The sequence below is a fragment of the Chlamydotis macqueenii genome, chromosome 4, assembly GCF_036417535.1.
Source record: "Chlamydotis macqueenii isolate bChlMac1 chromosome 4, bChlMac1.mat, whole genome shotgun sequence".
NCBI classification, from domain to species: domain Eukaryota; kingdom Metazoa; phylum Chordata; class Aves; order Otidiformes; family Otididae; genus Chlamydotis; species Chlamydotis macqueenii.
Window position 1 is genome coordinate 36,583,562 of NC_141559.1, and position 27,487 is coordinate 36,611,048.

A 27,487-nucleotide genomic window follows, 5' to 3' on the forward strand; every position below is an offset into this window, starting at 1 on the left:
TTGCTGAGATAACAGTAATTTATAATCACCGTAACAGAAGATCTGAGACATAGTGGAAAATATGAAAAAGCAAATTATCTGTATAGACCCTGAGGCAAATGGAACAGATTTTATCATCTTTTTTAAATACTGAGAAAATATTCTGCTTTTATGTTATGAGACTTGCACTCTTTTTATCTTTCAAGTGTTAATCATAAAATCTTCTTATTTGCCAAAGAATAATAAATAAAAAAGTGTATACATTATACTCACTGAATATAAACATGAGGGAGCTGCTTATGAGTTGTTCTCAGGAAGCACTGTGTCAGCACTGTAAAGAAATTCCTGGTTTTCTCTGTGTGGGAACCTAAGAGTCTAGCTGCAATAGTAATATTTGTTAGGAAAACAAGGTGTTGGTGGAGTTCCTGATTGAGTATGATTTATTGTAGCTGGCTATTTTTAGAACCAGGAACAGCCAAGGTGCTGTTTTTATTATTATTTCATTGCATGTTTAATTCTTGACAAAGATCCTGGCAGCTTTAATTAGTGCTTTTTAATAACATTTGTATATCAACTTGTATGGTATGAGAACAACAGATCAGATTCTGCCCTTGTTTATTCCCGTGTATGTCAACCATTTCAGACATGAGAAGTATAATGGTATAATTGAGAGCAGACTTGTCTCTGCTATTTTTCTTTTTTATTCATAACATTTATTCTGTGCTTTCTCACCTTCAAAGGTTTTTGATGGAAGTGGATCATTTTTATCCTACATTAACACCTCTGCTGACCCACTTTATGGTCCTCAAGGTCTGGCCCTTACTTCAGATGGCCATGTTGTAGTTGCAGACTCTGGAAATCACTGCTTCAAGGTCTATCGATACTTACAGTAGCAATGAGGTCTGGAGCTGGATAATCGTCTACCTTTAAGAAAAGACTGGTCCTAGAGATCCAATGGAGGATATCTCCTACTTTGAGTTCCTTTGTAATAATGGAGTCTCTTATGGACTTCTCGTGTTAATTTCCAAACTTACCTTGTTTACATAGGACTTGCACCTCTTACGTTTCTCACCGAACTTTTTGTTGTAAGGGTTAATACACAAAATCCTCTTTAACTGAATTCATAAAGACAATGTGATATTAAATGCAAACTGCAACGTATGGAACTGGAATTAACGAATTAGGAAAAATGGGAAAAATTTGGGAAAAGTCCCCAAAGGTTTTTGAAGACTGCGAAGGGGAGCTCCTGCTCAAAGCTTCCAAATTTGAAGAAGTGTCACTGTTATGCATTATTTAACCCAGAGGTGATCCTGGGAATCGTCTAGATCTCATTATCATGGTAGGTATTACACTTTTAACACTCTTCAGTCTTAGTATCTATAACAAGTAGATCCTTTTAGTATAAGGTTAAGTCTCACAAAATCTGTCTAGGTCTAACTGTCAGACCTAACACAGCTCAACGTTTAGCACTATGAGAATCAATGCAAATTCCCTACTCATGTGGGATTAATGAAGGATTGTTTCATGTGCTTGTTTTTCACTCTTCCTCTTGCTCAGTGTGCTGTAAGGAATTTGCAGAGACCTGGCATTTCTAAAGCTCTGGAAAAACTTAATTGTAGTGATACATTAGTGAGAGCTGAATTTCTGTATAACGACAGACCTTTTGACACCAAACTAGTTCATTAGAATCAGGGTTATTACAATGTCAACTCAGCTAACCTCATGTGTGCCACTCTTTCGTATGTGTTCATTGCCATGTTTCCTTAAGGCAACTCATTGTATTAACCAATAAAATAAAATGCAGCATCACACAGGACAGAAAGCCAGAGAGGTACCCCTATGGAGGACCTATGTTTATACAACCAAAGGAACTGTGGTAAACAGAGGTTGTATAGGAGAGCCAAGGGTTACCAAAGCTATTTGTTTGTACATGAGAAAAAATGCATTACAAGTAGGAATGAATTTGAACCAATTCCTGAAGTCCTTCATCAAAGGGAATTTTGTTAGAGGGCAAAATAAGGACTGTGAGATTTGTTCTGATTTGTTTGTATGTATGTATGACTGATTGACACAAAAGTAAAAAAAAGTAGATGTGGGTTTTTTCAGCAAACTGGAGCGTATGTATGCCATTTGACAATGACAGTACTCTGAAAAATGTCCCTCCTTCTTCCTACCGGATCTCTCTACTATGTTCTTTGTTGAAGTATTAATTTCATTGGAAATGCTTACAATCATATGACTTGGTTCTGCTTTGATTTTTTTTTTAAAGTGCGAACTTGTCCTTTTAAAAGTAGCATTGGCTTTATTCTTAAAATCCAGTGGTCAAAGGATGAATTGCTACCATAGCCTAATACAGATAGAGTGGTGCTCACTCTTAAACCTCATGTGAGGAGCTGTTGAGCTTGCTGCCAGTGCCTACAATAGCCTGGGAAGTACTGTCTTTCTGTTCTCATTTTTAGGCCCTTGAAACAAAAGGGGTCAGGAACAGGGGAGTATTTTAAGCATGTTTGCAAAATTGAAAAGAAATCTTTGTTAAATTACTTGTTATAAGTATTTGTCTTATTTCTAAAAGGTTAAGGTGGTTGTTTCAATGACTTTGAGAAAAAATTATGGTTTCTTTGTAAAGATGCATTTGACTTGTAAAAATGCAGACCCTAAAAATCTTAAATGTGGAGTTTGACTTTGAAAATTATTATTTCTTAAAGATGTTTCCTCTTCTTTCCCTTGTTTGTTTTTTGCACATAGAGCAAATTTACAAATTCTCATGCAAATAAAAGTTTCAGTATTTCATTGGAGTAAATATTTTGTGTATAAGGCTTAAGGTTTGGACTATATAATGCAGCTAAGAAACTGGTGGTAACATTTTTCAGATTATAAAAATCAAGTCTGTTATTACCAAAAGAACAAAATATCCTCTGCTTGAACTGAGTTTGTCCTAAAATTCCAAAGATGATACCTCAGTCATTACACAGTAAGCTGTCCTATCTAAATTTAACAGAGTTGTAGATCAAATTTTCTGATGATCAAGTAATTTCTTTCTAAGTGTCCTTATAAGCAACCTTCTGGCAAACAAACAATTTCTGACATTGGAATGCCCTTAAATGGCTAATGTATCAATGAAGAACAGGTATATAGCATTTTAACTGTATTTATTAACAAAGGAAAGAGGTTGCACGGGTTCTTTGAGATAAACAAAAAGAAAATGAGAAATGTGCTGTTGCTGTCAGTTACACTATTTATCAAATCTAGTTCCAAATTTGGATTTTTATAATAACACTTTACTAAACTTGCATGGTTTCCACACAGGAAACATTGCCAGGAACTCTGAGAACCACAGAAATCATACCCTAACCTATATGTCAAAACATATACTTAAGACTGTACTATTCCATGTATACACTTTTCCTCAAAAGCTTTTAGTCCCTTTGACTCAGTACTGTTTACCAGGATTTTATATAACCCATGTCAACCCAGTACATCCTGATGAAATTCGGAATTCTGTACACAACCCCCTTACAACTCAGGTAACAGCTATTAGGGGTGATGTGGATTTTTTCTTAAGATTGAATAGTCTTTTGGGTTTTCAAACATTATTGAGGTTTCAGGAATTACCACCAGAGCAGCACTTGCTGCACCTGAAAAATGTCACTAATTTGGAGTTCCTTCTCACAGCAAATGCTGTCAGCTATGACTTCAAATTCAGTGCTATAGGGCATTCCCTTCCAAGGTCTGACCTTATCTGCCTGGCACCACGAAACTGAGAAACACTTTGCTTTTATGGTGTGCTTCTGAAGCCAGCTTGGCTAAAATGCTTGGCTTACAAACCTTACAGAGAGCGACCAAAGCAGAAATGCTGTTCTAAAAAGCTGGCAGATTCTTTTCTCATCCAATTAAGCGAACGTCAAAATTGTACTACTTGATTTGCTGAGTTGTTAGCATTTATAAAAGGCATTCTGCTGCCAGATTTCAGGTATAACCAAATGTTCCCTTGACTTGTCTGGAATGCTAATTGACTAGCAGCACAGCATGAATGGTGAAAGTATTTGCTTCATTTAACTAATCTTCAACTCAAAAGTAATCTCAAAAGGTTATCAGATCTTGTGTAATCTGGAGCATTTTAGGACAAACTAACCAACTGTATTTTCATTATTTTGTGACTAGAATAAAAGGATCTGTTCAGATAAATCCAATATAAACAGGAGGGGATTTATACATAGGCTGAACCAGCAGCAATGTAGCTGAAAAAGAAAAGGAAAATGGTTTAGGCACACATTTGCCTAATGTAGATTGAGAGTTATTTATTAGTAAATGCTCTTTTGTTCTGTAAAAGCTAGAGGGCTTTCAATTTTATGTCAATATTTTTTTTATAACTAAGGATCTAGTGTTGCCATAATGAGAACTACAAGTGCCCAATATGTTGTGTTTGCTATAAAGAAATGATTTTCGGTTGTGGGTGACAGCTAGTCCTGAAATCATGATGTACATTGAAAATTTTCTCCAAGAATTGTGAGCAGTGATTGTTTCAGTCTGTTTGTGCAGAGTGCACGAAAGGTATTTATGCTGCGGAGTAGGAAGATTCCTAACGGGTTGTGTTCTTTCCAGTGAATGTACAGCACTTCAGTTGATGTTTGTGAGCAACACGGCCTTAACCCTGACACTTTTGCTTTGGCTTTATGACATGGAAATGTTCCCTAAGCTGCATAGTGTATGGCAGTACCCCCTGTTTAGAAATCTCTACCAGTTGATACGCTGCAGCTTTCCAGTTCTAGGAGTGAGTCTGTCTTTTTTCTTAATTTTTAAAAAAAGTTTTTGTACATTCCATCTTTGTAAGTCAATCTTGTATGTTTTGTGTACATGTAAGCCTTGCACTCTCTCGACACTCATAATGAAATATTCTTATCACTTGTTCTTTTTTTGTTGTTGTTTTTTGTTGGGTTTTTTTTTTTTAATCCCTGTAAGGCTAAATACAAACTTTGTCTCCTTAAGGTCAAGAATGAAAGATGTGCATCAAAGTGTTTGTGTGTGTGTGTGTGTGTGTGTGTGTGTGTGTAGTTTAAGCTTCCTGTGTGCCACGGTATTCTTGATGCTTTAGCCGACAATTAAAAAAATTACTCTGTCTTGGAAATGTAGGAAAACCAGAGTCAATTGTGTACCTTTACCACGCACAAAAATTTCAAGTAATAAAAATAAAGCTTGTTTCCTCTGTTATTTCTATGGTTGAGGATTTCTTTTTCACGTCTCATACTCACTGTCCCTAAAAATAGCCCCATAAGGCAGGAAGATGGGTAATTCTTTCCAAAAGGAAACCCTGACACCACAGGTCACAAGCCAAGAACACTGTGATTGTTTCAAGGGTGTTTAGCTTTTATGTAGACACAGAAGAAAGAGGGAGTTGGGTCCTTCCTGGGAAGAAGGTGGGGAATTGGAGCTTCCTTGTCTTCTCCCTTCCTTCTTCAGTTCAGTCATCAGAATTAACATTTTCATTGGGGGCAGTAAGATTGTCAGTAGTAAGCTTTTCCAGTAACCTTTTGGCTATGCTGTGCTACAACCTTTCAAGGGTCTGCTGCAGAAAACCAGATTTGAATTATTGTAGAAGAACAGAAAATTGGCCTTACGAATTCAATCTGCCTCCTTTCCTGTAAGAACAATTTTTCAGCTCATGTTAACTTTTTTTTTAGATAGTAAATATGTCGTCTTGGTCACTGGTGAACTCTCCAAACCTGAATCCTTTGAGAACTCAGTGTGACTGGGAACTCGCTCACAAAGTAGGAGAGAATCTTCAGATGCATCATTTGGCATGGAAATGATCTCACTGGGGGAGACCAGCGAGGTCAGACTGGTAACGCTTGTTTGCTTTGTGGTAAGATACTCAGAAATGCGATAGCTGAAATACAGAGCAGCCACCCTTTTTCATGGATCTTTACCCCAAACCCTCTAAAGGAATCAAAAGGCTTTGTCTGCCACCTAAAAAAACCCCACAGCTTGAGGCAGAGCACTGCTGGTTTGACATTCAGAGCTGCTGAGCACCCGTTCCTTCCCATGCAAACAAGACCACAAAGAACGGAGGAAATGGCACAGGATATCCTGGAAGCTGCAAAAAGACAAGCTGAGTAGGCAAGACTCTTGTTGCATTCCCAATCTTTTCTCACTGATAGGCTAGAAATTTTTTCTGTCCCTTGGATTATTACAGCAGAGGCTCTCCACCACTGAGCAAAATCAGACAGACAAGCAGGCAGGACATTGAGACTGGGGAATGCTGCTCTTCAGCAGGAAAATTCTGTAGTAAATGGCCAACTTCCTCTTTGGCCTTCCTGTGGTACTTCTCTGAACAGTGACCCAAATGCTGCAGCAGGATCTCCTAGAAGTTCTGTAAACCAGAATACAGAGCCCATTGTCACCAATGAGAAACAATGGCAGGGAGAGTAAGGCCAAAATAGTGAGGGGTGCATGTTTTTTGGGTGCCCACCTTGAGATAACCAGAGTCTCTCTCTGAAGAGTGCTAACCACTCACATATCATTTAACATTCAAAGTGTTCCACTTTTCTTTTGGCTGAAGTACTCTCTCACATCCAGCTGCACTGCTCTGCAGTTAACCATCCCCATAGTTTTGCTGACAGTTCATGTGAATGCTCCCTAATTTGCACCAGATAAAACTATTTTGGTGAAGTGGAACAGTCAATGTAGTTTCTGTGTACAGATGTTCTCCCCAGGCCCCAGCTGTGCTGGTGGAAGAGATACCCACCCCTTGCTGCTCATTGCTACCTCCAGCTGAAGGCTGCTGACCCTCAGATCTGTTGGCTAAGCTTGTTTTTAGTGAAATGCCTAGTTACCAAAAAACTAGTATTTAAGCTACTCACCTCAATGAGTTGCTAAGTGCTTACTTCAGCAGCTCTGCTAGCAAAGGTGTGGAAACAGGAAGTTTTGGAGGAGGACCAGGTAGCATTTCTCACCGGCTTAGATGTTTGTAGGGAGAACATGTGCTTACAGTCCAACACTCATCCGAGTACGAAATGAGGCCGCAAATGCTGCAGAGACTGGCCTGTGGGGGTTTCTCATGGATACCCAGCCACGTCCCACCACAGACTACTTACACCTCAGAGGAGCTGGTATCATCTCCCACGGGTGAGCATCTCCCAGAGCTCTCCTTGTCCTCCATCCTCAAGCCCTACTGACAGCATGTCAGTCACGCAGACATTGTGGGAGGTAGCTGCAAGACTCAAGGTTTGCTATTACTTTTCTGGAAATAAATTGATTCACTGTTCAACTTGAATTCTTCCCTTCTGGTGAAAAAATAGCTCACACCATGGTGCATAGATACAAAGGGAATAAAATTGAAGTAGGACAAATAATTTTCATCCTCCTATTTCCTAACCTTCCTGCCTGCCATTGCCACTTAAATGTCCTTTCAAAACAGAGTTTATGAATGTAATTCAGTTACAGATTTGTAAGAGCAAAATGAAGGAGGATTCAAATTGAATCCAATCTAAGCATATTTTAACACTGACAAAGCAATGTGTTCTTTCTGCCTCAGGAACGGCAAAAAAACTGTTTTGGCTGGTACTTAAAAATCCCGGTCAGATACCTAGTATAGAAAATTTCAGCCAAACTGTTAAAGCTTAAGAAAAACACAGGGAAACGAGAACAATCTTCTAATAGAAGGACACAGTTAAGAGTTCCTCTCCCATGGTATTTCCATCCATTGTCTTGTTTTTATATTAATCGTGTATGAATAGCAGTTTTGCAAAATACCACATTTAGACATTCTAAAGCCCATTAAAAATGTCAGCCCTTTATGTATTTTAGGAATCATTCATTCCACTTCATCCAGTAATGGGAAACTACCCTCACATGACAAAGCATGAGATACTCCTGTGTATTTTCTCTCGCTCTGTCTGGGACTTCTTCCATCTGGTGGTCTTTCAAACTGATTAGTTTTGGTCTGACACTGCAAAATTGAGGAGGTATTAAGGAGCCTCTCATGACGGAGTAAATCAGGCCTGGGGATTTGGCCATGGAAGGGCTTCAGTGCACTCGGGGCAGCTGAGCCTGGCTGTCCCCAGGGGACACAGGCAGAGAAAACCTACTGAGCCTCCTGCCCTGCCATTGCTCAAGAGCATGACCTGATGCTTTGGAGGCGGATGTGCTGGGTTGTCTTGGTTGGTGTGATCACATTCACCTCCTGAAACCAGGAATGCCAATCCAGCTGTGGCTCCAGGTGTGTGCTCCAGCCACATGTCCGCTCTGTCCAGGGGTGAGACCTAGGTGTTTGCTGCCAGCCTGCTTTCGGCTGTGACAGGGAGACGGGAGCATTGCTGCCTCACGAGCATCCTGAACACAAGCCCTGAGGTATGAGCCCCAAGCCCGCTTCAGAGTGAGCATCCCTCTGAAACGCTTTCTTTCCTCTCCTCTTCCTCTCCTCCCAGCACCACGTTCAGCTCCGACACCCACTCTGCTGCTCGCACGTGTCGCTTGGAGAAAACCCACGCCAGAACAGGTGCTTGGGAAATGTCGTAGCAACCGTTTGCTTGGCAGTGGTAAAAAAAAAAGGAGCGGAGCTGGGTTTTATTTCAGGCCATAAAGGAGCAGGAAGGGGCCCACATCCTGGGGGAGAGGAGGTCATGGTGATGGGAGGGAAACAACTGTCATGGGGTGCGTGAGGACACACTTGCTTTGAGGGCTGGCCAAAGGACGGAAAAAGCTGGGCAACAGAATATGAGCCCTCATAACAGATGAGGAGGTGTGCCCACAGATTTCATCGCAGGTTGGCGAGTTGAAAATGTGATGCACAAGGAAGGATGAAAGAACAAGAAACTTTTAAGTGTTTTGTATGAATATTGAGCTTCCTATTAATAATGTCCTTTCTAATTTGCATTTCATTTTTAGTGATAGACTGGTGCACATAATGAGGAACAAGATCACGGCCCAGGTCTGTGTGGAAGAGAACCTCAGGTTTCAGGAAAGGGGTATCTCGCAAAGGCGACGGAAAACATTCATGGGGACCACCCAAACAGTTCGGCTGGTGCATTTTCATTTGCTTCAATTTAAACTCTAGGATTAGTATGGCAGATGCGAACTGTTAAACTGCAAAGCAATTTCCCAGAACTGCTGTAGCTGAGGGAGGGTAATTTACGGCACAAATAATAATTAAAATGAACTGTTAATAACTAAAGTTGCCAGAACAGTGATCGCAATGAACAACTGTTTCAAGCAACACCAGATGTGCCCAAAAGTCCTTTGGTTCCACGGGCAGAGATGGTTTTATTTCTCCATGTCCTGTTGCTCCTATCAGGGGCTATTCGTGCAATATGTGTCATTTTAGACCACCATTAACGTACTCTTATTTTACCTTCGCTGCTGGGCTGTGGAGAAAAAAAGAATTCGGTGTGCACCCGCCAGGCAGTGCTGGCACAAGGCCTCAGTGCCTTATCGTGGAGGTGTAGTGACCAGGGGGCATAAAGCACAGACTGCCAAACTCACCGGTGTTGACAGAGAGTCAGAAACAAGTATTTTTTTCCCCTGATGATTAGAGTAAATGGTTGTGGGATTTTAAATACTTAAAAAAAAAATTTGTTAATTTTTATTGATTTCAATGATATATCAAATATATATTGAAGATATGGCAATGACATGTCAAGAAACTCTCCCTTTCTACACAAAAGATAAAATGGGGAGGTATTGGGAAACAAGTGAAGACAAAATGAGAACTTGAGAGAATTTGCTCTGATGCCTGGGCAACGCCAAATGCAAAGCCGAAGTGCAGCCCCTGTGTCTTGACGCCTTTGCAGTAACTTGCACCACGTGAAACTCGTAGGTATTTGGTGACAAAAGTGGAGTTTTGCTTCCTGACTTTGCCTGTCTATGAGTCCCTATGATGCATGTTTGTTTGTTTGTTTGTTTTTAAATAACCAAACACGATACAATAAATAATGTATAGAATGAGAGGGAAGTGACAACCAGCTTTCTGGTACGTTAAATTTACTCTACTCCGCAGTTCCGCAGGGCGCTAGGTACTCTCGGCGGCACCCGGGCGGTACCAAGCCGCCCGGCCCACAGCAGCCAGCAGGCCGAGCCGGGCCGGGCCGAGCCGAGCCAGAAGCAGCCCGGCTCCTCCCGCCGCCGCCGCCGCCGCCGCCTCAGGCGGGGTCAGGGCTGCGGCGCGGCGGGGGCGGGCAGCAGGCGGCGCTGCGAGCTGCGCAGGCGGCCTCCCGCCGGCCTCTTCCCTCCCGGTGGCGCGAAAATCAAACCCCGCTGCTCGCCCGCGCCGGAGGCGACATGGTAAGCAGCGGCGGGGCCGGCTGCTCGCCCAGCCGCCCTCCTCCCGCTCTCTTTGGCGACGCGAGCGCCCGGGCCGGGCGGTTAATGAGGCTGCGGGGCTGCTTGGGGGAGCTGCGGCGCGGAGCGGCCATGGCGGGCGCAGCCAGGGCTGCGGGGAGGGGGCGGAGCCAGCCGCCCGTGCTGCCGGTAACGGTCGCTCGCGCCTCGCCTTCCCTGCGCCCCTGCGGCCGCTGAGGGAGAGCGGCGGGAGCTGCCCCTGCCCCTGCCCCTGCCCCGCTCTGGGGAGGCACCGCGACTCCCGACAAACACCCGCGACGCCGAGTGTGGCGTTCCCGCGCCGTGGGCCGTCTCTTTGGTTTCCCGAAGAGCCGTGTAAACGTTAAGTGGCACCCGGAAGAGCGGGCCCTGTGACCGTAGGTGGAGGTGGGTGCGGTGCCCGCCTGTCCCGCGGACACCCCCGGGCGGGGCAGGGGAACGCAGGCAGGAGCGTGGGTCGGGGTGCCCGGTGTGTTTGGCAGTCGTGGTGTGGCAGGACAGAGGAATCAGCCTGAAAAATAATAAAATTTGTCTGGCAAGCACATTGACTTGTGACTTTCCTCTGTTTGTCGGAGTGCTGGTGTGACGCTCGGTGCCTGAAGGACACAGCCAACAGCGTTCGGAAACGTTCGGAAACGCCGCTCAGATTCCACATCACGCGCACACGGGTTTTGTTCCTGTTGCTGGGAGGCAGGGAGAAAGAAGTTGGAGATCAGTCTGTTTTCAGTTCGTGCTTCTACTTGCATGGACATGGCGGCTCCAGCTTCTAATCCTATGACATGCTGATGTCATAGGAGACAGCTGTGACATCACTGGTGACATAGGGCATCACTGGCTACAGCGGAAGGGAGAAGACTTTAAAAAATACTAATAGTGCTTTTGTTAAATATAATACTGAATTGCTTCTGTTCATGTCTGTGTGTTACTGTAGCTGTGTAAGCTAATTTTTCAATTTATTTTTAAAAATCTAAATCAATCTGGCCATGTTACTCTTGATGCACATTTTAAATGTTGTGCTGCCCTACCGTGTGATTTATTTAAGAAGGAAGCAGCAGTGAAGCAGTAAGAAATGGTATCAACTTGCTTCTGCTGGGGCTTGGAGACAAACCCATGTTGTCTTTCTCAGAGCACCAAGTACTTAGAATCCCCACTTCCATTGACGCAAGGGCAGCGATATTTATGTCTTTTTTTTTTCCTTGTAGCCGCACGCTGCAGTGCAGGGTCTTGCAGCCTGTGATGCTGGGAGTCAGGCAAGGGGAGCTGTTCCTGATTCACGTTATGACCACTGCTTTTGGGTTGCTGAGGACTGTGCTAAATGCTATTACTAAAACTTCAATTCTCTGTGAAATATTTTATATCCTAATTTTACAAGGGGCATGTCAAAATAGTGTCTCTGAAAGTGATCAGTTTTGTATTCCTGGTAGCAGTTTGTGAGTAGTCATTTCTGCCTTTTGCTTCTGTTTCAATCCATGCTATTTACTGCTTGGTCACACAACTGCAGAGAAAAGAAATAAAAGAAACACAGTTCTTAAAATGCGACCTTGAAATTATAAAATTGGGTAGGAAATTTGAAGAAAGACATAGTGCCTGAAAATGGACTTCATCTCCTTAAAAACACCTCACACTAATTTCTCTATGTTGCAATATAAAAAACAATTCTAAATGAAACAAAACCCCCAAAATGTTCCTTCTTGTCTTTTTAAGGACTGTTAAACATTTGAGTGAGTTGCTGAGAATTGGTATAAATGCACGTTTTTAATTAACAAGGAACTGTTCGGGTATGCCGGGAAACATTGAGGCTTGAGCTGGTTTGGATTGTGTGAAAGGTCAGCTCTGAACTTAGAACGTAGGTCCCTGAGTTTAACAGATTGCAAGTGGATCAGCTTGGTGTAATGATTCTTTGAGAAGAAGTAGTTCATCTGAAAGTCTGAGGTTAGTGGTAAGGTATTTTAAAGGATGGCAAATATAACTTTGAGGTAAATAGATCTGAATTCTGAGCAGATGTTAACTACTCAAATGGCTGAATGTGGTGGGTGTGTTGTTTTTTTTTTTCCTGTTGTAGTCCAAGAAGAAAGGTCTGAGCTTTGAGGAGAAGAGAGCTCGCATGATGGAGATCTTTTTTGAAACAGTAAGTAACTTGTAATTGTCCTGCACTTTACATCAGTGGGAAAATAGGTCCTAAAAGGAGCTTACCTGTAGATGTGGATGAACTCTGTGTATCCCACTATGCATGCCCTGTGTCATCCATGTATAAAGTACAGGGACAAGAGCTTGATTATGTAGCTTCTGATCAGATGGCTCGTCCCCAGGTGGAGCTAAGGCATGAAGACGCACAAGTGGTGTTAAATGCTCAGTGTGCTCCCTCCCTATTAAAATCTTCTCATTATGTGTTTGTTACCACAAGAGGGATAGCAAGAGATTAGGAAGTATCTCGCTGTACTTTATGAAAGGAGGGAGAAATTTGAGTGTTAGATGAGAGCCGACCTGGAAGAGGCCATTGGGGAGAAGAAACCTGGAGATCCAAAGGCATAGCTACAATTAAATTGGTGACATTGGTAATTCACAACATTTCACCTATTAAAAAAATTATTGTGACTTTTGAGTACTTGAGCAAAGTGGTGCATATGGTGCTGACAATCTAACCTGGGCTATGTCTGCCCTAAGGGGTTTGCAGTCTAACTTGAAACAAAATTTAAAGTACCAAATAAAAGAACAGGGCTTGTTATGATAAATCTCTTTTTTTTTTTTTTTTAATTTAATTCTCAGACTGTGCTAATTCTATTGAGGGATATGCAGCCTATTTCCCTAGCAAAACATAAACATGCAATGTATTTCGTACTTGCTTTGGTTGGCAGTGATTTAGTGAAAAAACACTCAGGCTCAGATGATGCTGTCATTTGGAGCTAAAGTGTCTTTTATGTTTTGCACAGAAAGATGTGTTCCAGTTGAAGGATATAGAGAAGATTGCTCCAAAAGAAAAAGGGATTAGTAAGTGTTTACAAAAGTTATTTCTCTTGAGCCATTAATCATTTTTGGGATAGGTCATGCAGTGTAAATTTTCCTGGCTACAATTTTAGGTTTGTGATTGTAATAATAGAAAAAAATAGCTAGAAAGGGACACTGGTCAGTGGAAGGGCTACAGCATGAAAAGTGACATCAACAGCATACTCCTACCTCAGTTTGCTAATGTTTGTCACTCATGTTAGATGTTAGGGCCAAAAAAAGAGATTACTGAAATGCCACAGGTAACTCCAGGTTAACCACTAAATCACAGGATGGGGTTTTTCCTAGGTTCTGGCATGCCTGACTTGCAGTGACTTTCAGTCTATGAAATCGTTATGTGTACTCAGATAGTGGACAGAGGATTTAAATGTCTGTCTGTGATGTCACAGATATCTTGAAATGCTAGTCCAGATGTACATGGTCAATGTTCTGTTCCCCCGAGCTGCAGAAAACGGCGGGACAGCTGTAAATGGAAGGAGTTTGTCTTTTCAGTGAAAGCCTTCCTGATGAGATCCATTGGTTTAGTATTAGGTCCAAGAGGATTTATCTTATGCTGTTTAGTTGGTTTATATGTTCCTTATTCTGCTTCCTTCTATGTTCATTGACAAAAGGGGGTAAAGCTTAATGTTTGTGTAGTTGCCACTGTCCTTGACTGGCGTGTCTTTGTGGCGCTGCAGGAGTAAATGAACTTGTTTGAAGAACTGCAGGCATACGTGAATATCACAAAGCAGTGTTTTTCAGTTCTGTCAGCAGCTAGCAGAGCCACTCACAGGCTTCTGAAGAGATGTGCTGCTGTCTTGATTGGTTTGTCCATGCATATGTTTAATTGTAATTTGTAGGAAGAGGATGCAAAACAGTAAATATGAGCAATGGAATCTCATATTTCAAAATCTGGAGTGTAGGGTTTCTAAAACCATTAATGTCTTTCAATAGTCCAAATTCATCCTGCCTCTCCACACAAAGGCATTTAGCCACACAACTCCAGCCCCAGTTACTCTGAAGAGAAAAACATCTGGCCTGTGGAAATGCCCCATTCTGGCATCCAGCCTATAGCTTCCAAAAGACTGGATGCTTCTGATCTGGGATCCCCTTTAGATTTGAAATTGAAAGTCAGGCACTGAAAATCATAAATTAGCTCAAAAGTCTTTATAACTGCAACACTTGAGGATAATGACTACTACTTTGCTTTGTTGAACAGGTATCATTTTTAAAATGGTGGATTATACCACACGTTTGCTAGAAAATGAGCAATTATGTTCAGAAATATTTTGGATCCTTCTGACTGCAGATGACTTTCTGTATTGGAACTGAATGTAATCAAAAGTAAAATCTGCCCCTGCTGAGTCTGTAGACAGATGGCTTTAGTGCCTCTGCTACTGTTAAATGCTTTGATAAGCATTACAAAGTGAAATGTAATTACACTCCTAATCAAGAAATTGTAAGTTAATCCATGTTAGAATTAAGATTGCAAGACAACTTCTCAAGTACCCTCTCATGGGTTTGTTATTTGTATTGTTGTTTGTATTTTACTGTAATAAGCAAGTATATTTTATGATACTCATGAGCGGTGTTTTACAAACATCTGGTAGCAGACTCTACAGAATAGCAGCCTTTCAGCTGATTTCAAAGAGATCCATCCTTTCAAGTGAAGTATCAGGCACTGAAATCTTCCAGCTAGCCGACATTATAATAAAATATTCATATAGATGACTGCAGATGATGGCTTATGGTATTCATAATTCTCCATAGTTTAGATGCTGTTCAGTTCTAACTTGATATTTTTGCTTTTGTTAGCCTCGATGTCAGTGAAAGAGATTCTGCAAAGCTTAGTTGATGATGGCATGGTGGACACTGATAGAATTGGAACTTCCAATTATTTCTGGGCTTTTCCAAGTAAAGCTCTTCATACCAGGAAGCGTAAATTGGAAGAATTGGAGTCTCAGGTAAATCTATTTTAAGGAAGGTACTTGCTTACCTGAATGAGTTTGCTTTATTCTTACACCCCCTTGTCATTCTTGTTTGTATCGTGCTCTCTCACGTGTGCGTATCTACGTGTGCACACACACAGATTTTACTATAGGAATCATCTGGCATGCATGGTGTGATATTCTTGTTATCTTGCTCTCACATCAGAAAAGTTTTGTACGTTGTTTTTGTTGGAGCTTGAGAAGACTTTTTGTCTACTTACTGCTGAAAGCATGTTATTTGTGATGCAAAATGTCATTTAAGGACTTCCTCTAAATATTTAGGCAGCATATGCTTTTATGTGCCTTTTATATAATGTAGGCCATCATGTGGGAATGATCTAAAAGCAATGGGAGGACTGAAACGCGTAACCCAAGTAAATGTGGCAGTGGTTTCTACTTATGGTGATGGTGCTTTCCTATCTGCTTTTATTGGTAGCTTTAATTTGTGAGCACTTGTGTAATCCTATATTGCGCTTCATGATCTGCATGAAGAGCAAGTCATCTTTTGTTGCAGCATTGCTGTTCTATTGATCTGGCTCTTTCCTACTTTTAGGAACTCTTTCTTGCTTCTTTTAATTGGAGTGGGAAGGATCTATTAATGAGTTTATTTGCAACTGGAATGTGTGATAACAAAATCAGTAAACTAGCTCTGTGGTCTGATTGCACCACAACACTGCCAACTTTTCCCATGCTTATTTAGCGTTATGTTCATTCATCAAAGAATCATTTGAATTAAGGCAAAATTATTCGTATAATCTGAACATTTTTACAGCCATTATTTTCTTCAGGCATAACTCTGGTGTCATCATTGCCATCTTATGTACAGCATCATCAACTTCAACTACTTTAAAGCTCCAAATTAATTGTATAAAACCATGCTTTTTTCCTCAACATGAATTGTAAAAGCAGTTTGTGAATCTGAAGACCGTTCACCAAAGCAGATTAAATTGCCTGATCAATGCAGTTGATACTGCTTGTTTATGCATAGAGTAGAGCGTGACCAGCTGAGAGGTAACCTTGTCAGTTAACCCTTGCTATGCTGTCATTGCTTGTAAATCTCAGTCATTACTAAAGTGAAAGAGTCCAGTCCACTGTTCTGTTTTAACCAAGAAAAGATAATTTCCCTTTGCCCTGAACATTTTCATTACTGGCCCAGGTGCTCTAGATGGCCATCTGAAGGCATTTTGTGTGTCTGCTTGCATGGATCTGGCAGAGTGAGGAGAGTACTAGTACTCTGTTGCATGCCCAATGCGTTTGTTGCAGTTTTCAAGAGCAAGAGTAAGACTTGCTAGAACTTTCACTCTCTTTCTCGTTATTCACTAATTCATGTCATTCTTACGAGCCAGTGATACATTCAGGGTTACATACATGGCAGTAAGGAGGAAGTACTGCAGTCCTTCCCATCACTAACTGTGTATTGATAACCTTTTGGGCAGGTGCTTTGGATGAGTTGAAAAGTGCCACTTGAGATAGCTCTTGGGGTTCTATATGGGTCATTGAAATTATTGACTCCTTAATTTTGGGTTCTGCCACTGACTTGCCCAATGTTTTGGGTTACTTTCTCAGCATCTCAGATGACCTGTTAGTATCATGGATATAAACTGCATCTTGTGTGTACTGAGACTTGGTTAATATTAAGTTATCCCACTAACAATTTTGTCTGCTCCTTTGCTGCCTTTGTTTTCAGAATTCAAATGAGTCCAGTCATTAAAAACTCCCTCGATTTAGCTGGATGCACTTGTGCTATTTTCAGGCATGGATTTAGTCTGGCATGGCTGGGCTTAAATTCATTTTTATTGACTGGTAGTAACAATCCACTGATTCCTCCTCCAGTGAAGTTTCGTTGGTCTGAAACAGGAGATCAGTTTAACTCTGCACTGACTTGGAACTGAGTTTCCTAGTAAGGTTGCTCAGCTCGTTAGTATATTCACACAAGTTCTAGACCAGGCTGCTTCCTCTGCCAGAACATAAATACCAACTGAGCAATTAATCAAATACATGCCAAAACTGTTTTTGTTTTTTTTTTTTTCACCAGACACCCTGGTGTCACTGTATTGTTGAATGTAAATTATTTGCTCCTAGATACTTTGTATTTTTGCTCATGCTCCGTATTATAGCCAAGTAGTTGAATGAAGGAGTTGACATTTGTTGTCTTTGCTCTTGGGCCCAGTCCCATAATGAATTTTAAAGGTAATTGATCAAGCAAGTCTCTGACATACGCTGATGAATATCCTTCTTGGAATGTCTTGCAGAATCTGCCTGATGTGCTCCACCATAAGTATCCAGGGGTTATCTACAAATGTATGCTGTACTGCTTTAAATGTGCTGTTACATTATTAAACATAAAGCCATCTATTATTACAGAATTATAACAGGCATGCAGTTATTGTATTGTAATGTTATTTTATGGTTATTTCTGTGTAGGAAATAAACTATGCTGATATAAACAGTTTTGCAATATAAAACTGTTCCTGTTGAAAGGAATACTTTTGTTACCAGACCCTCATTTGCAAACCAAGTCCTGCTCCTAGCATATGGGCTTACTGACATAAGAGCTCTCGTTAGACTACGTTATGAGTCCTTAAACGTACTTATATTCATGACCTTGCTTTTCTGATGAGAATGGAAATGTTTCAGCATTTCAGGGAAAAACACTTTCACTAGCTGAAAATAACTTCACTGTTGACACAGTGGAAAGGTGGCATTTACAATGAATAGCTCTCTGAACATCTTTACAAGATGATAACAGATCCTGTCTGTGAGTTGAAATTAGCTGTTTTAGTGTTTGTATTCTTTATATGAACACATACAGATTTTCTTAAGGCTTTCTAAATCGAGTCACTGAATATGACAAAACTTCTTGTCAGAACACGCAAAGCAGAGGAAAAGAGTAAGCTATTGTACCGCTTCTGGTGCACGTTGCCTGCCTTTGATCATTCCTGTATGCAGCTTGCGGCATACTGAGAGAGACATGTTTTCTTTCTGTGTCTTGTCCAGATCACTTGTTACCTACGTAAGTTGGTCTCTGTCTTCAGCAGTTAAAAGATGGAATCGAGCCGCCTTACTTAAAGCAAAAGTTTAAAAATCTGGTAGTTCAGTTCGTTTTGCAATTAAGGCTTTTTACCAGGAGGCAATGTCTTTGTTTGCCAAGGGCATGGGTAAGTAGTGAAGGGAAAGGGGTGATCCCAAATGCTGAACTGAGACATTTGAAAATAATGTGGAGGAACAGCACAAGCTTCTCCATGATGCAAATTCTCCTATTAATGCATGGAGCTGAGGCTTACGTTTGACAAGTTGGACCTGCCACAGAATCTTTTGCGTGCATACGTTGGTACTTCATAATGTTTTAGCAAAATTGCTTGTAGCTCTCTGCGTCTTACAGAGCTTGTGATTGTGGGGAGGCCGGTTTCGGAACTGTTCTTGAAACAAAATTTTTTGTTCCAGATTTTTTTGTGATTATTGAGCCACACCCCAACGTAGAGACGCAGTAACAAAGAAGTCTGACTCAGTATTTGTAACGAAAAGCAAGCCAGTTTTGTCTGAATGTTTAAAGTTACACCTCACAGTGGTCGCGTATACCCTAGATTTTTTTTCATGAAAGATTTATTACATTACTTGTGATCCCCTTGTGCAGAGATACAGCAATTAAAAACTATGTTTGAAATAAAGTTTCTTTTGATGTAGCTTTCCCCACCGCCCCCATCTTTCGACTTGCTTTTGTGGGGGCAGGTGTTTGGAGAGGGGTGCTAACCCCTGAACTGACATACATGGCAGGTCTTGTGCTGATCTGCTTAGGATTAAGATCCTGGTGCTGCTCTCTACCAAGGTTACTGTTTGGATTTCTTCCTGTTTTTCTGAAAAGCAAGAACAATGAATATTTCTACTTTGTGTAGCATCTGCTGCATTTTTTTTTCTCCGATAGCTCACAGAGTAAGAACGACTGAGTAGGTCCCTATGGATTTTGGATTGATTTGTTTTGCAGTGGCATGGCAGCTCTTGAAGGCGTATGCCTTCTGCCAGGTAGTTATCCTTCACCTCTTTGTTACGCTTATGCAGCTGTGAATTGGAGCACTGAAAGAGTAAAAGGTGTTGGAAGTTGCATTTTGGTTTTATGGGTGTATAGTTGCGTCAGTACATCTATGAGATGGTGAAAGTAGAGCAAGTGTGTGGATTGAGAAGTATTGTTTTAACAAGGTTTGTAAGCGGAGACATTTTTAATGGAACTCCACCTTTGTCAAGAGAACTGTGGAAGCTTTGCTGAGAGGGTAGTAGGGTTTTTTTTCCTTCCATAAAAAAGGTGAAAGGATGGGTTTTGTTGTTTATCAATATTTTCCTGGCAGTTAGTTTCTGAAGTTTTGAATTACTTATGATCCGTTATATTTTGACAAAATGAGATGTTTATTCTTGGCATAACAATACAGGAACTTTGGGTTTTTATTAAACTAACAAATAATTTGACCTATCCAATGTAAGCAGAAAGTTCATCATTTATTGATGATTCTGCTGCCTTTTCTTGGTTTGATAGCATGCATAAAATGAGGAGACTGGAGATGAGCAACTCCAGCATGCTAATCACAGTCACGTTCAACCTCAGGCAAGAGCTGCTAATATGTTTCATACAATTAGCCCCCTTGTATGCTTGGCTTTTGTATAGTTCTGATGTATGTGTGGCTACAGAAGGGAGATGAATGTGAAGGATATGTTACCTGCTGAAGAAGAGAAGGCACATTGGCAACCAAAGCCTTGACAACACTTACCAGGTAGGAAATGACATATTGGTGAGTGAGGAAGAGAGAAACCTTTCTGATGTATAGTGTAGTATAAACAGATTAAGCTTAGATTTTATTTCATTTTTTCATCTACATCTTCAGTAAAACACTCACAACTGTGCTGTCTGTTTTAGATAAGGTCAATTAAGGCTTGTTTGCATTTTGCTTTGTAGTGGCTAGAATGAAGTATTAATTAAAGTAACTAATAACAGTGAGGCCTTTTTCATCCAAGGGCTGGTGAGTCTGCAAACCACAACCCTCAGAAGCCATAAGGAGTGTCCCATCTCTCCAGCGCATTGTCTGCCACGGCCAGCGTGACTGGGGTGGATCTCGGCTGGGGTTGCTCGGGACAGGTTTAATACTGACAGTACAGGGCTTCAGGGAGGCAGAAGCCATTTCAGTGATCCTTGCTGACATCTAAGAGTGTCTGGCTTTCAGTGTGACAGGGATATATGCTTGAACCATAAGGTCATAGAGGATTGCCACAGCGTAATATTGTATTTTTAACAGATAGAGACTTGAAATACCAAGTTCTTCAAAGATCTTGCAGTTGTTAGTGTAACTATTGTCAGTACTGTGAGCACTGTAATTCAATAGTGTGGGGAAACAACTGGTTTACTTCCTTCTCCAGTCTGGTTTTGTGACAGTTCATTTCACTGTTCCATTCAAAACCATTCATTTTACCATTTTACTGTTAATTGTCACACTTCCCTTATTTCTCGTGAGATTACTTTCTTGTGGGTTATTCTTTTTTATTCTTAGGCTTTGCAAGGGAAAGTTTTAACTGAAAACAGTATTAGAGCTGCTGTTTCTTCTGAGACTGAAAGCAGGATGGTGTCACCTTGTACTGCAACAAAGATTAACCAGAATCTTTCTAGAGCAGAATACAGGATGTACTTTTTGTGCTGTTCCCTCTGCTCACTTCAAGATACGTGTGAGCAACACAGACTTGGGGAGAGTTTCTGGCAATTTTTTTTTTTCTCCCACTAAGCTTTGCATTGGGCCAGTGTTAGTTAAGATGGAAGGGTTTAGTTGATGTTTCATTCCTTAAATCCCTGCCCTAGGATTGGTAAGAGGAGCGATTTTCACTTCCCATGACTCATGTATTGAGCCAAGGGAAGAATTTAGAAGTCAGTACATCCTAACTCTCCTTTGGCAGCAGGTTTGGAAAAAAAACCAAAACAAAAACACAACAAACCAAAACAAACAAAAAACCCAACCCTTAACTCCAGGAATGAACTTGTTGAAATAAGGTGACTTCACATGTACCAAATTGTACTTATAAGCATTGAAATATGAAAAGAGAAGGGATTTATTTGATTAAAAAAGAAAAAAAAAGACTCGGAATGCTATATTAGGAAATGCTTTTTGTTAGGAATGCACATTGTTTGAAAATAGTTAATGGAAAAAAGTAATCATATTGGTGAGTAATTTGGCTTGAAGCCTCCTGGAGATGTTTGACAACATAACTAAAAGGAGAGAACATTATTTGTTCATACTGCACACAGAAAACTTTGAGTTTTAACCATCAGAAAGTTCTTTGAAGGTGCAGGCTGGTTTATTTCCATGCTGTTACAGATATATTTTTCCTGCTCAAATACCACGACTGAATAACTGCATGGAAAGTTGCTGAATAGAGGCCGCTTGAGACCACTGACTGAAGCACAAGAAACTTGTGCTGTGCACATTGTTTCCGTCTCAGCAGCCTCCTCCTTGATCCAATTCACTCACTCAATTGTCAGTGCACTTCCAGACAGTTTGGAAATTGATTCTGGACTGCAAGTAGGTAAAAGTGCTCAGAGGTGGCTGGCTTAAAGTAGTCAATCTTGAACTGAGGTACAAATCCATGGAGATAACAGATGTTCAGTGAGGGGTAACAGGCCTGATGGTGCTGAAGATGCCGGACAAAATGTGTACCGTGGCTGGTGCCTGTATCAGCCAGGGAGTGCCTTTGGGACCTAGTGCTGTAGAGCAAGCTTTTTGCATTGCTTTGTAGAAGTGTCCTCAGTAGATGGTGTGTCAGCTGTAACAGAGCTCCTTACACACCTCAGATCTCTTTCAATTTCCAGCCTCTGTCTGTGGTGTTGAATGCAGGGGCCCACTAGTTCTTCTTGTGGCAGTGATGGGCTAACCCTACAGGTACCTGTGCAACACCTTTGGAATCTCTCGCCTAATGCTTTTGATTAAACAATCTATTTTTTGATCGCAAGATTTTCACGTTATGAGCAATAATAGCTGTAGTCATTAAATATTCAGTATGTTTTTAAAAGTACTTTTTTCATTTATGAACATAAAGGACTTGCATGCATGCAAGTCTTAATGTTTATCATGATCTTAAGCGTTGCGGAAATACATTTTAGAAAAGCTTAGGGCTATCTTTTTAGTATGACTTTTATGAATGTTAGGGAATAGATAGCGTAGTTAAAAATTGTCCTCTAAAACCCAAGAAGTACCATCAGTACTTTTGCAACTAATGCGTGTGACTTGTGTTAGGAATTAGAGGAAAATGTCTAAATAAATAATATGTATGCTTACAGTTTAATTTTACTATGTTGCAAAAAACATAATAAATTGTCCCTTTCCAGGAAACGTAAAAGTCTAATAGCTGAAGAGTTGTCTCTTTCAAAGCCCATTATAATACATAGGCAGGAGCCCAATGTGTTCACTAAGCAGCTACAGCAGTCTTCCCATATCTGTGCTGGGCCTCCCGTTTTCTCTCATATTTGAAGGCATCTCATTTAGCTTTCTGCTTTATTTATTTATTTATTCTTCCTTGGATTGGCCCGGCTGTTTTGGTAATCTGCAGCCCCAGTCTGCTGAGTGATTCCATTCCCTTCTGGCTCCCTTTTCTTTCTCTCCTGGGTAGTAATGCCTCTCATGACAGAGGCAATTAGTGACTCCTCCCTGTTTTCAGCTGGTATGGTATGACTAGCTAACTTCGTACCATGAAGTGCTGTAGCAGCAAGAAGTATCCTAAAAGCAAGAAGCCGAGAATTTGCAACATTTAAATATTGAGAATATGTTTATTATATCTATGCTAATTTGTTTTTGATCCTGTAAAGCTTATTCCCTGGATTGCTCTCCTGGAAGATGCTCATAAAGTTTTATTTGAAGCAGTCCAGGGTTTTTGTTACCTCTTTGCATCTTGCACTTGAAAAATGTCAATGTCTTGAAATTATTCTAAATTTATTAAGTCCTAAAATGTCCAGCAGAGAATACTCTTCTAATGCTGTAACTTATTAGAGCCTTCTGGAATTGTGTTTAATGGCATGCTGCAAAGCCCTGGAGGATATGCTTAGTTACTGCTGTCATGGCAGACTTCTAAAAATACAGTGCTCTGGAGGCTTCTGTTAGAATTAAGCAACCTCGTAATTTGGTGTTCATTAGTTGAATTTCATGCTTTTCTTTTTACTAGCTGTTAATATGTAACTAGATTGATGGCAACTGTGAAGCGTGAGTTTTCCTTTCCTGCCTTCTTGATAAGCATAAGCTAAAACTGGCATGATTTAAGAGCAATTAAAAAAAAAAAAACAACCTGGCTCTGTAGTAATTGTAAAGCTTATAAAGTAGATTTGAAGGAAGAATCTTACTATATTAAAAAGGATGTACTGTTACTGTGCCCTAATAGTGTACATTATATATTCATTATGAAATAATGGGGGAAAAATACTATTTTTTTCTAACACTGTTTCTGTGAAACTATGAATTTTTTAGGTAATATCACCACATGGTTTACCCATCCTTTTGCAAAGAGGCTTGTGTACTGGCTGCTGGCTCCATTCCTGACACTGTAATGAAATTGTTAATGTGAACTGCAAAGGAATTGGGAATAAACCTGGGGCTCTCACTCCAGAAGCCCAGTCAAACCTGGCACGGATGCAGCCCTCTGCCCCGCACATCTCCCCATGTCCCACAGTATGCGAGGCACGAGGGAGTGTTCAGCATATCAGCAGAAACTCAGCATCCTGAGAAAGTTTAAAGGCTGAGATGTTCTGCGCTTTCTGGCAAATCTGTAAGCTTGCCTCTGCTGTAAGGCCAGGAGCTTCAAGCCTGGGGATAGGTTGGAGGCAATACTACTTTCAAAGCTGGATTTGATGGAGACAGTGAGTTCTAATCTTATTTAGTTTGAACTTTGACTTTTACCTTAAAATCTTGTCATTCAATTAGTATAGCATATTTTATTTTAGAAAATTAGCATCCATACAGAAATAAAATACTGGCATGCAATGATATAAGTCTCACTTCATGACATTTTCCCCTTCTGAAAGGAATGAAATAAAAAATTTAAAAAACAGAGTATAAAACCAAAATGTGTGAAGTTAGTTTGAAGCAGGGAGACTTTAGAGGAAAGGTCTTTCGTGTCACAGTCAAACAGCTCATTATTATTGAACACATGGTAGTTCCATCAAAGACTGTTCCTTGTACCAGGAATTTCAGATGACTTTGCTATCCGTCTGAGCATTACTTAAAAACAGTGAAACTGGCACAAAGAGTGAATATGTAAGAGTGCTGTCAAAACTCTGAAATTTGATAGATGTATTTTACTGAGGCTTTTTATTTTACTGATAATATCTCAGTGTAGAATTTGGGCTTTTTAAAAGTCTGTGGAATAAAGTTTTGATTTATTTTTTGTAGTGTTTAGGCAGGACTTGAGCTCAGGGAGTATCAGGTTAATATTGTGTTTTAACTTGGGACTGTCTGTGCTTAGTCCCTGAAGACATTGTCAGTGTATGGCCCAGCTGGTTAGGATAGCAATCTTCGAAAGCCCTTTAGGGAAAAAGTACAACTTTTCTTCTTTCTCTCCCTTTCTTTCCAAGGGAAATTATCTGTTAACTCTCACATTGGACTTCACAGTTTTAGTAAATACACTAATATGTGGTAGCAAGCATCTTTAAAGTTCAGGTATTAAAATCTCCTATAGTTCAGTCATGCAAATGCCTTTTTGCTCTTTCAGCTTTCCCTATTAGACTGCTTGCATTTGTGAAACAGGGTTGAAGAATGAGGCTTTTCAGCTTTTTGTTTGTTTGTTTGGATTTTTTTTTTTTTTTTAGGCTGATTGGGCATACTTGGTATTTGTATCCGAGCAGCCAGCCATCTGTCCCTCAGGTTGTGCCAATTATGCCAACTCTGAAAGCAGCCAGATAAATTAAGTTCTTTCATTCAGCCTGCACAACTGTTTCTTTCACCTTTTGTCTATGAAGGAGATTGGCCTGGAGTGGTTATTTTCTGTTGCATAACTAGTATTTACCAAATGGTGTTGCAAATGAATGAAGCAAAAACAAAGCTCATGGCAAGACATCTTCTCGAAGTAAACTTTAACTTAACTATTACGGCAAGTCTAAAAAGATGGAAAGTAATTGCATTAAAAGCTACTTTTAATGTAGAGGGGTTTCATATATAGCAATATAAGGTATATGCAGGGATGGGTGAAGGCTCCAATGGAGTGGGAATTCTTCATTTCTTTCTTCTGCATACCCAGCACATTCTGTTTTCTTTATTCAAAAGCAATTGCAGGAAGAAGGGCTTATCTCATACTCAACACGAGAAGGGAGAACAGACCATGCCTAATTTTCCGTGTGATATTTCAGTCTCACTCTCATGTGTTAGCATGCTAAATAAGTCAGGATTATAGGCCTAAATTTAATCTGTAAAACGGATTCTGTTTGTGGGAGGGGCAAGTAAATCAGTATTAGCTACATGAATACTCTAGCAAAACATATAAATACTGCTTATGAGTGCAGAGATCTAACTTCAGAATTCTTATAAAATCATAGAATGGTTAGAGTTGGAACGGACCTTCAAAGGTCATCTAGTCCAACCCCCCTGCTAGGAGCAGGGACATCCCCGACTAGATCGGATTGCTCAGAGCCTCATCCAGCCTGGCCTTGAACGTTTCCAGGGATGGGCCATCCACCACCTTTCTGGGCAACCTGCTCCAGTGTTCTACAACTCGCATTGTAAAAATTTTTTTCCTAATATCCAATCTAAATCTACCTCCCTCTATTTTAAAACCATTACCCCTCGTCCTATCGCAACAGGCCCTACTGAACAGCCTCTCCCCATGTTTTGAGAATCTTTGTAGTGCTTTTAGTTAACAGTGATTGCTGAGTGGTTTCTTTTAGTAATGTTCTATGCCTTTCTTTTAACACAACAGATCTGTTTTCAATATTTTCAGATTGTTCTTTGTATGTTAATCTTTACATTTTTCTTCTCTATATTATTAGTCTGCTTTCTGGCTTCAAAATTTTTTTTAATCTTTCTTTAAAATCTAGAGGAATGCTTTGAAGTACTTTCCCTCCATGCCTTCTGTCAATTCCATTTAAATTTCTCAGTGGTGGGTTAGGTTTAACATAGGGAAGAAATACACCCATCTACTGCAAATGTCACCCTAAAACTCTTGAACTGCTTTTCTTTAAGCTAAAAGCAAACAAGCGCTTGCCTCTGGCCTGAAACAAAGCATAGTGAGCTTCAAATGCAAAGTGAATAACTTCTCAATGTTCTAAACAATTAAAAAATGGATGTCTTGAATTCTTCTGTACTGCCACAGTGAGTGGTGCTTACAACAGCAATAGTTCTTAATACCATTTTTGGTTGAGTGTTTTGGCTGAAAGAAAAGTGAGCGTGTATTTCTTTTTTAGACCATAATGACAGTGGACTAACAGCTGTGAATGCTCTTGGTGGTTAACATACGAGACCTTGGTTTGATTCTTGTCCAGTGTACATACTCCAGGGTCTGTGTTTGCATGGCTTACACCAGGTTGGTAGATATTTTAATATGCTAGGGAGACAAGCTACACATTTGGTGGGATATTGGTGGTCAGAGTGGTTAAGAACGAGGAACCAGAAGGAATACGACCAACAATAACTTTTCCTGGAGAATCAAAACCCGGTTGTGTAGGGCTAGGACAGTATCAGGCAGCTTTTGAGCAGGAGGAGAACTGAAACCTGCTGCTGTGGTGTGTCAGGGTTAAATATTCCTCTTCCAAATGTACATCACTGACTTGCCAAAGTGGAACCCTAGTAACAGGGCATGCATAGTAAATTATAAATTACCGGTGTACATCTAATCTGTATCCTTTGATACAAACCAGACCTCAAGGCCTTATGATGGAACTGATGGTTATCATCAGCCCGTAGCACTTACACACGCAAACTGCTGCACAAACGTATAGCTAAACATTGTCAGACCTTTGCAAAGTAAGAAAGAACATCCCTTTGGGGGGCTTTGGATTGAATTAGTGTCAAAGCTAGGCCAGTGGTCAGTTCATTGATCGCAGTGGTTTGTGAAATTAAAGGAACTATTTCCCAGCTTTCCTGTTTTATAAATGCTAGTTACTTACTTCATTAATCTGTTGTCTTGCAGGTTTCCACAATGTTTTGCAAACACTTGAAATGCTCTTGTGGATTTTTTTTTTTTTTACTTTTAATTATTTAGTTTTCCCCCCTCCTTTGAACAGC

General features: G+C 40.5%; 2 protein-coding genes across 9 annotated transcripts in view; both read left to right on the forward strand.

Moving 5' to 3' along the window:
- TRIM2 (tripartite motif containing 2) overlaps nt 1-5,187 on the forward strand; it is a 90,561-nt gene extending 85,374 nt beyond the window's left edge. For all 8 annotated transcript variants that reach the window (XM_086746110.1, XM_086746111.1, XM_086746109.1 and 5 more), the window contains one exon: nt 720-5,187. In XM_086746110.1, coding sequence (XP_086602236.1) covers nt 720-872 — 153 coding nt within the window. In that variant the 3' untranslated portion in view covers nt 873-5,187. The remainder of the gene's footprint in view (nt 1-719) is intronic.
- Nucleotides 5,188-6,989: 1,802 nt separating this feature from the next.
- MND1 (meiotic nuclear divisions 1) overlaps nt 6,990-27,487 on the forward strand; it is a 44,099-nt gene continuing 23,601 nt past the window's right edge. Inside the window, exons 1-5 of the mRNA XM_086747663.1 lie at nt 6,990-7,101; nt 9,971-10,254; nt 12,353-12,418; nt 13,221-13,278; nt 15,088-15,236. Of these exons, the coding sequence (XP_086603789.1) occupies nt 6,990-7,101; nt 9,971-10,254; nt 12,353-12,418; nt 13,221-13,278; nt 15,088-15,236 (669 nt within the window). The remainder of the gene's footprint in view (nt 7,102-9,970; nt 10,255-12,352; nt 12,419-13,220; nt 13,279-15,087; nt 15,237-27,487) is intronic.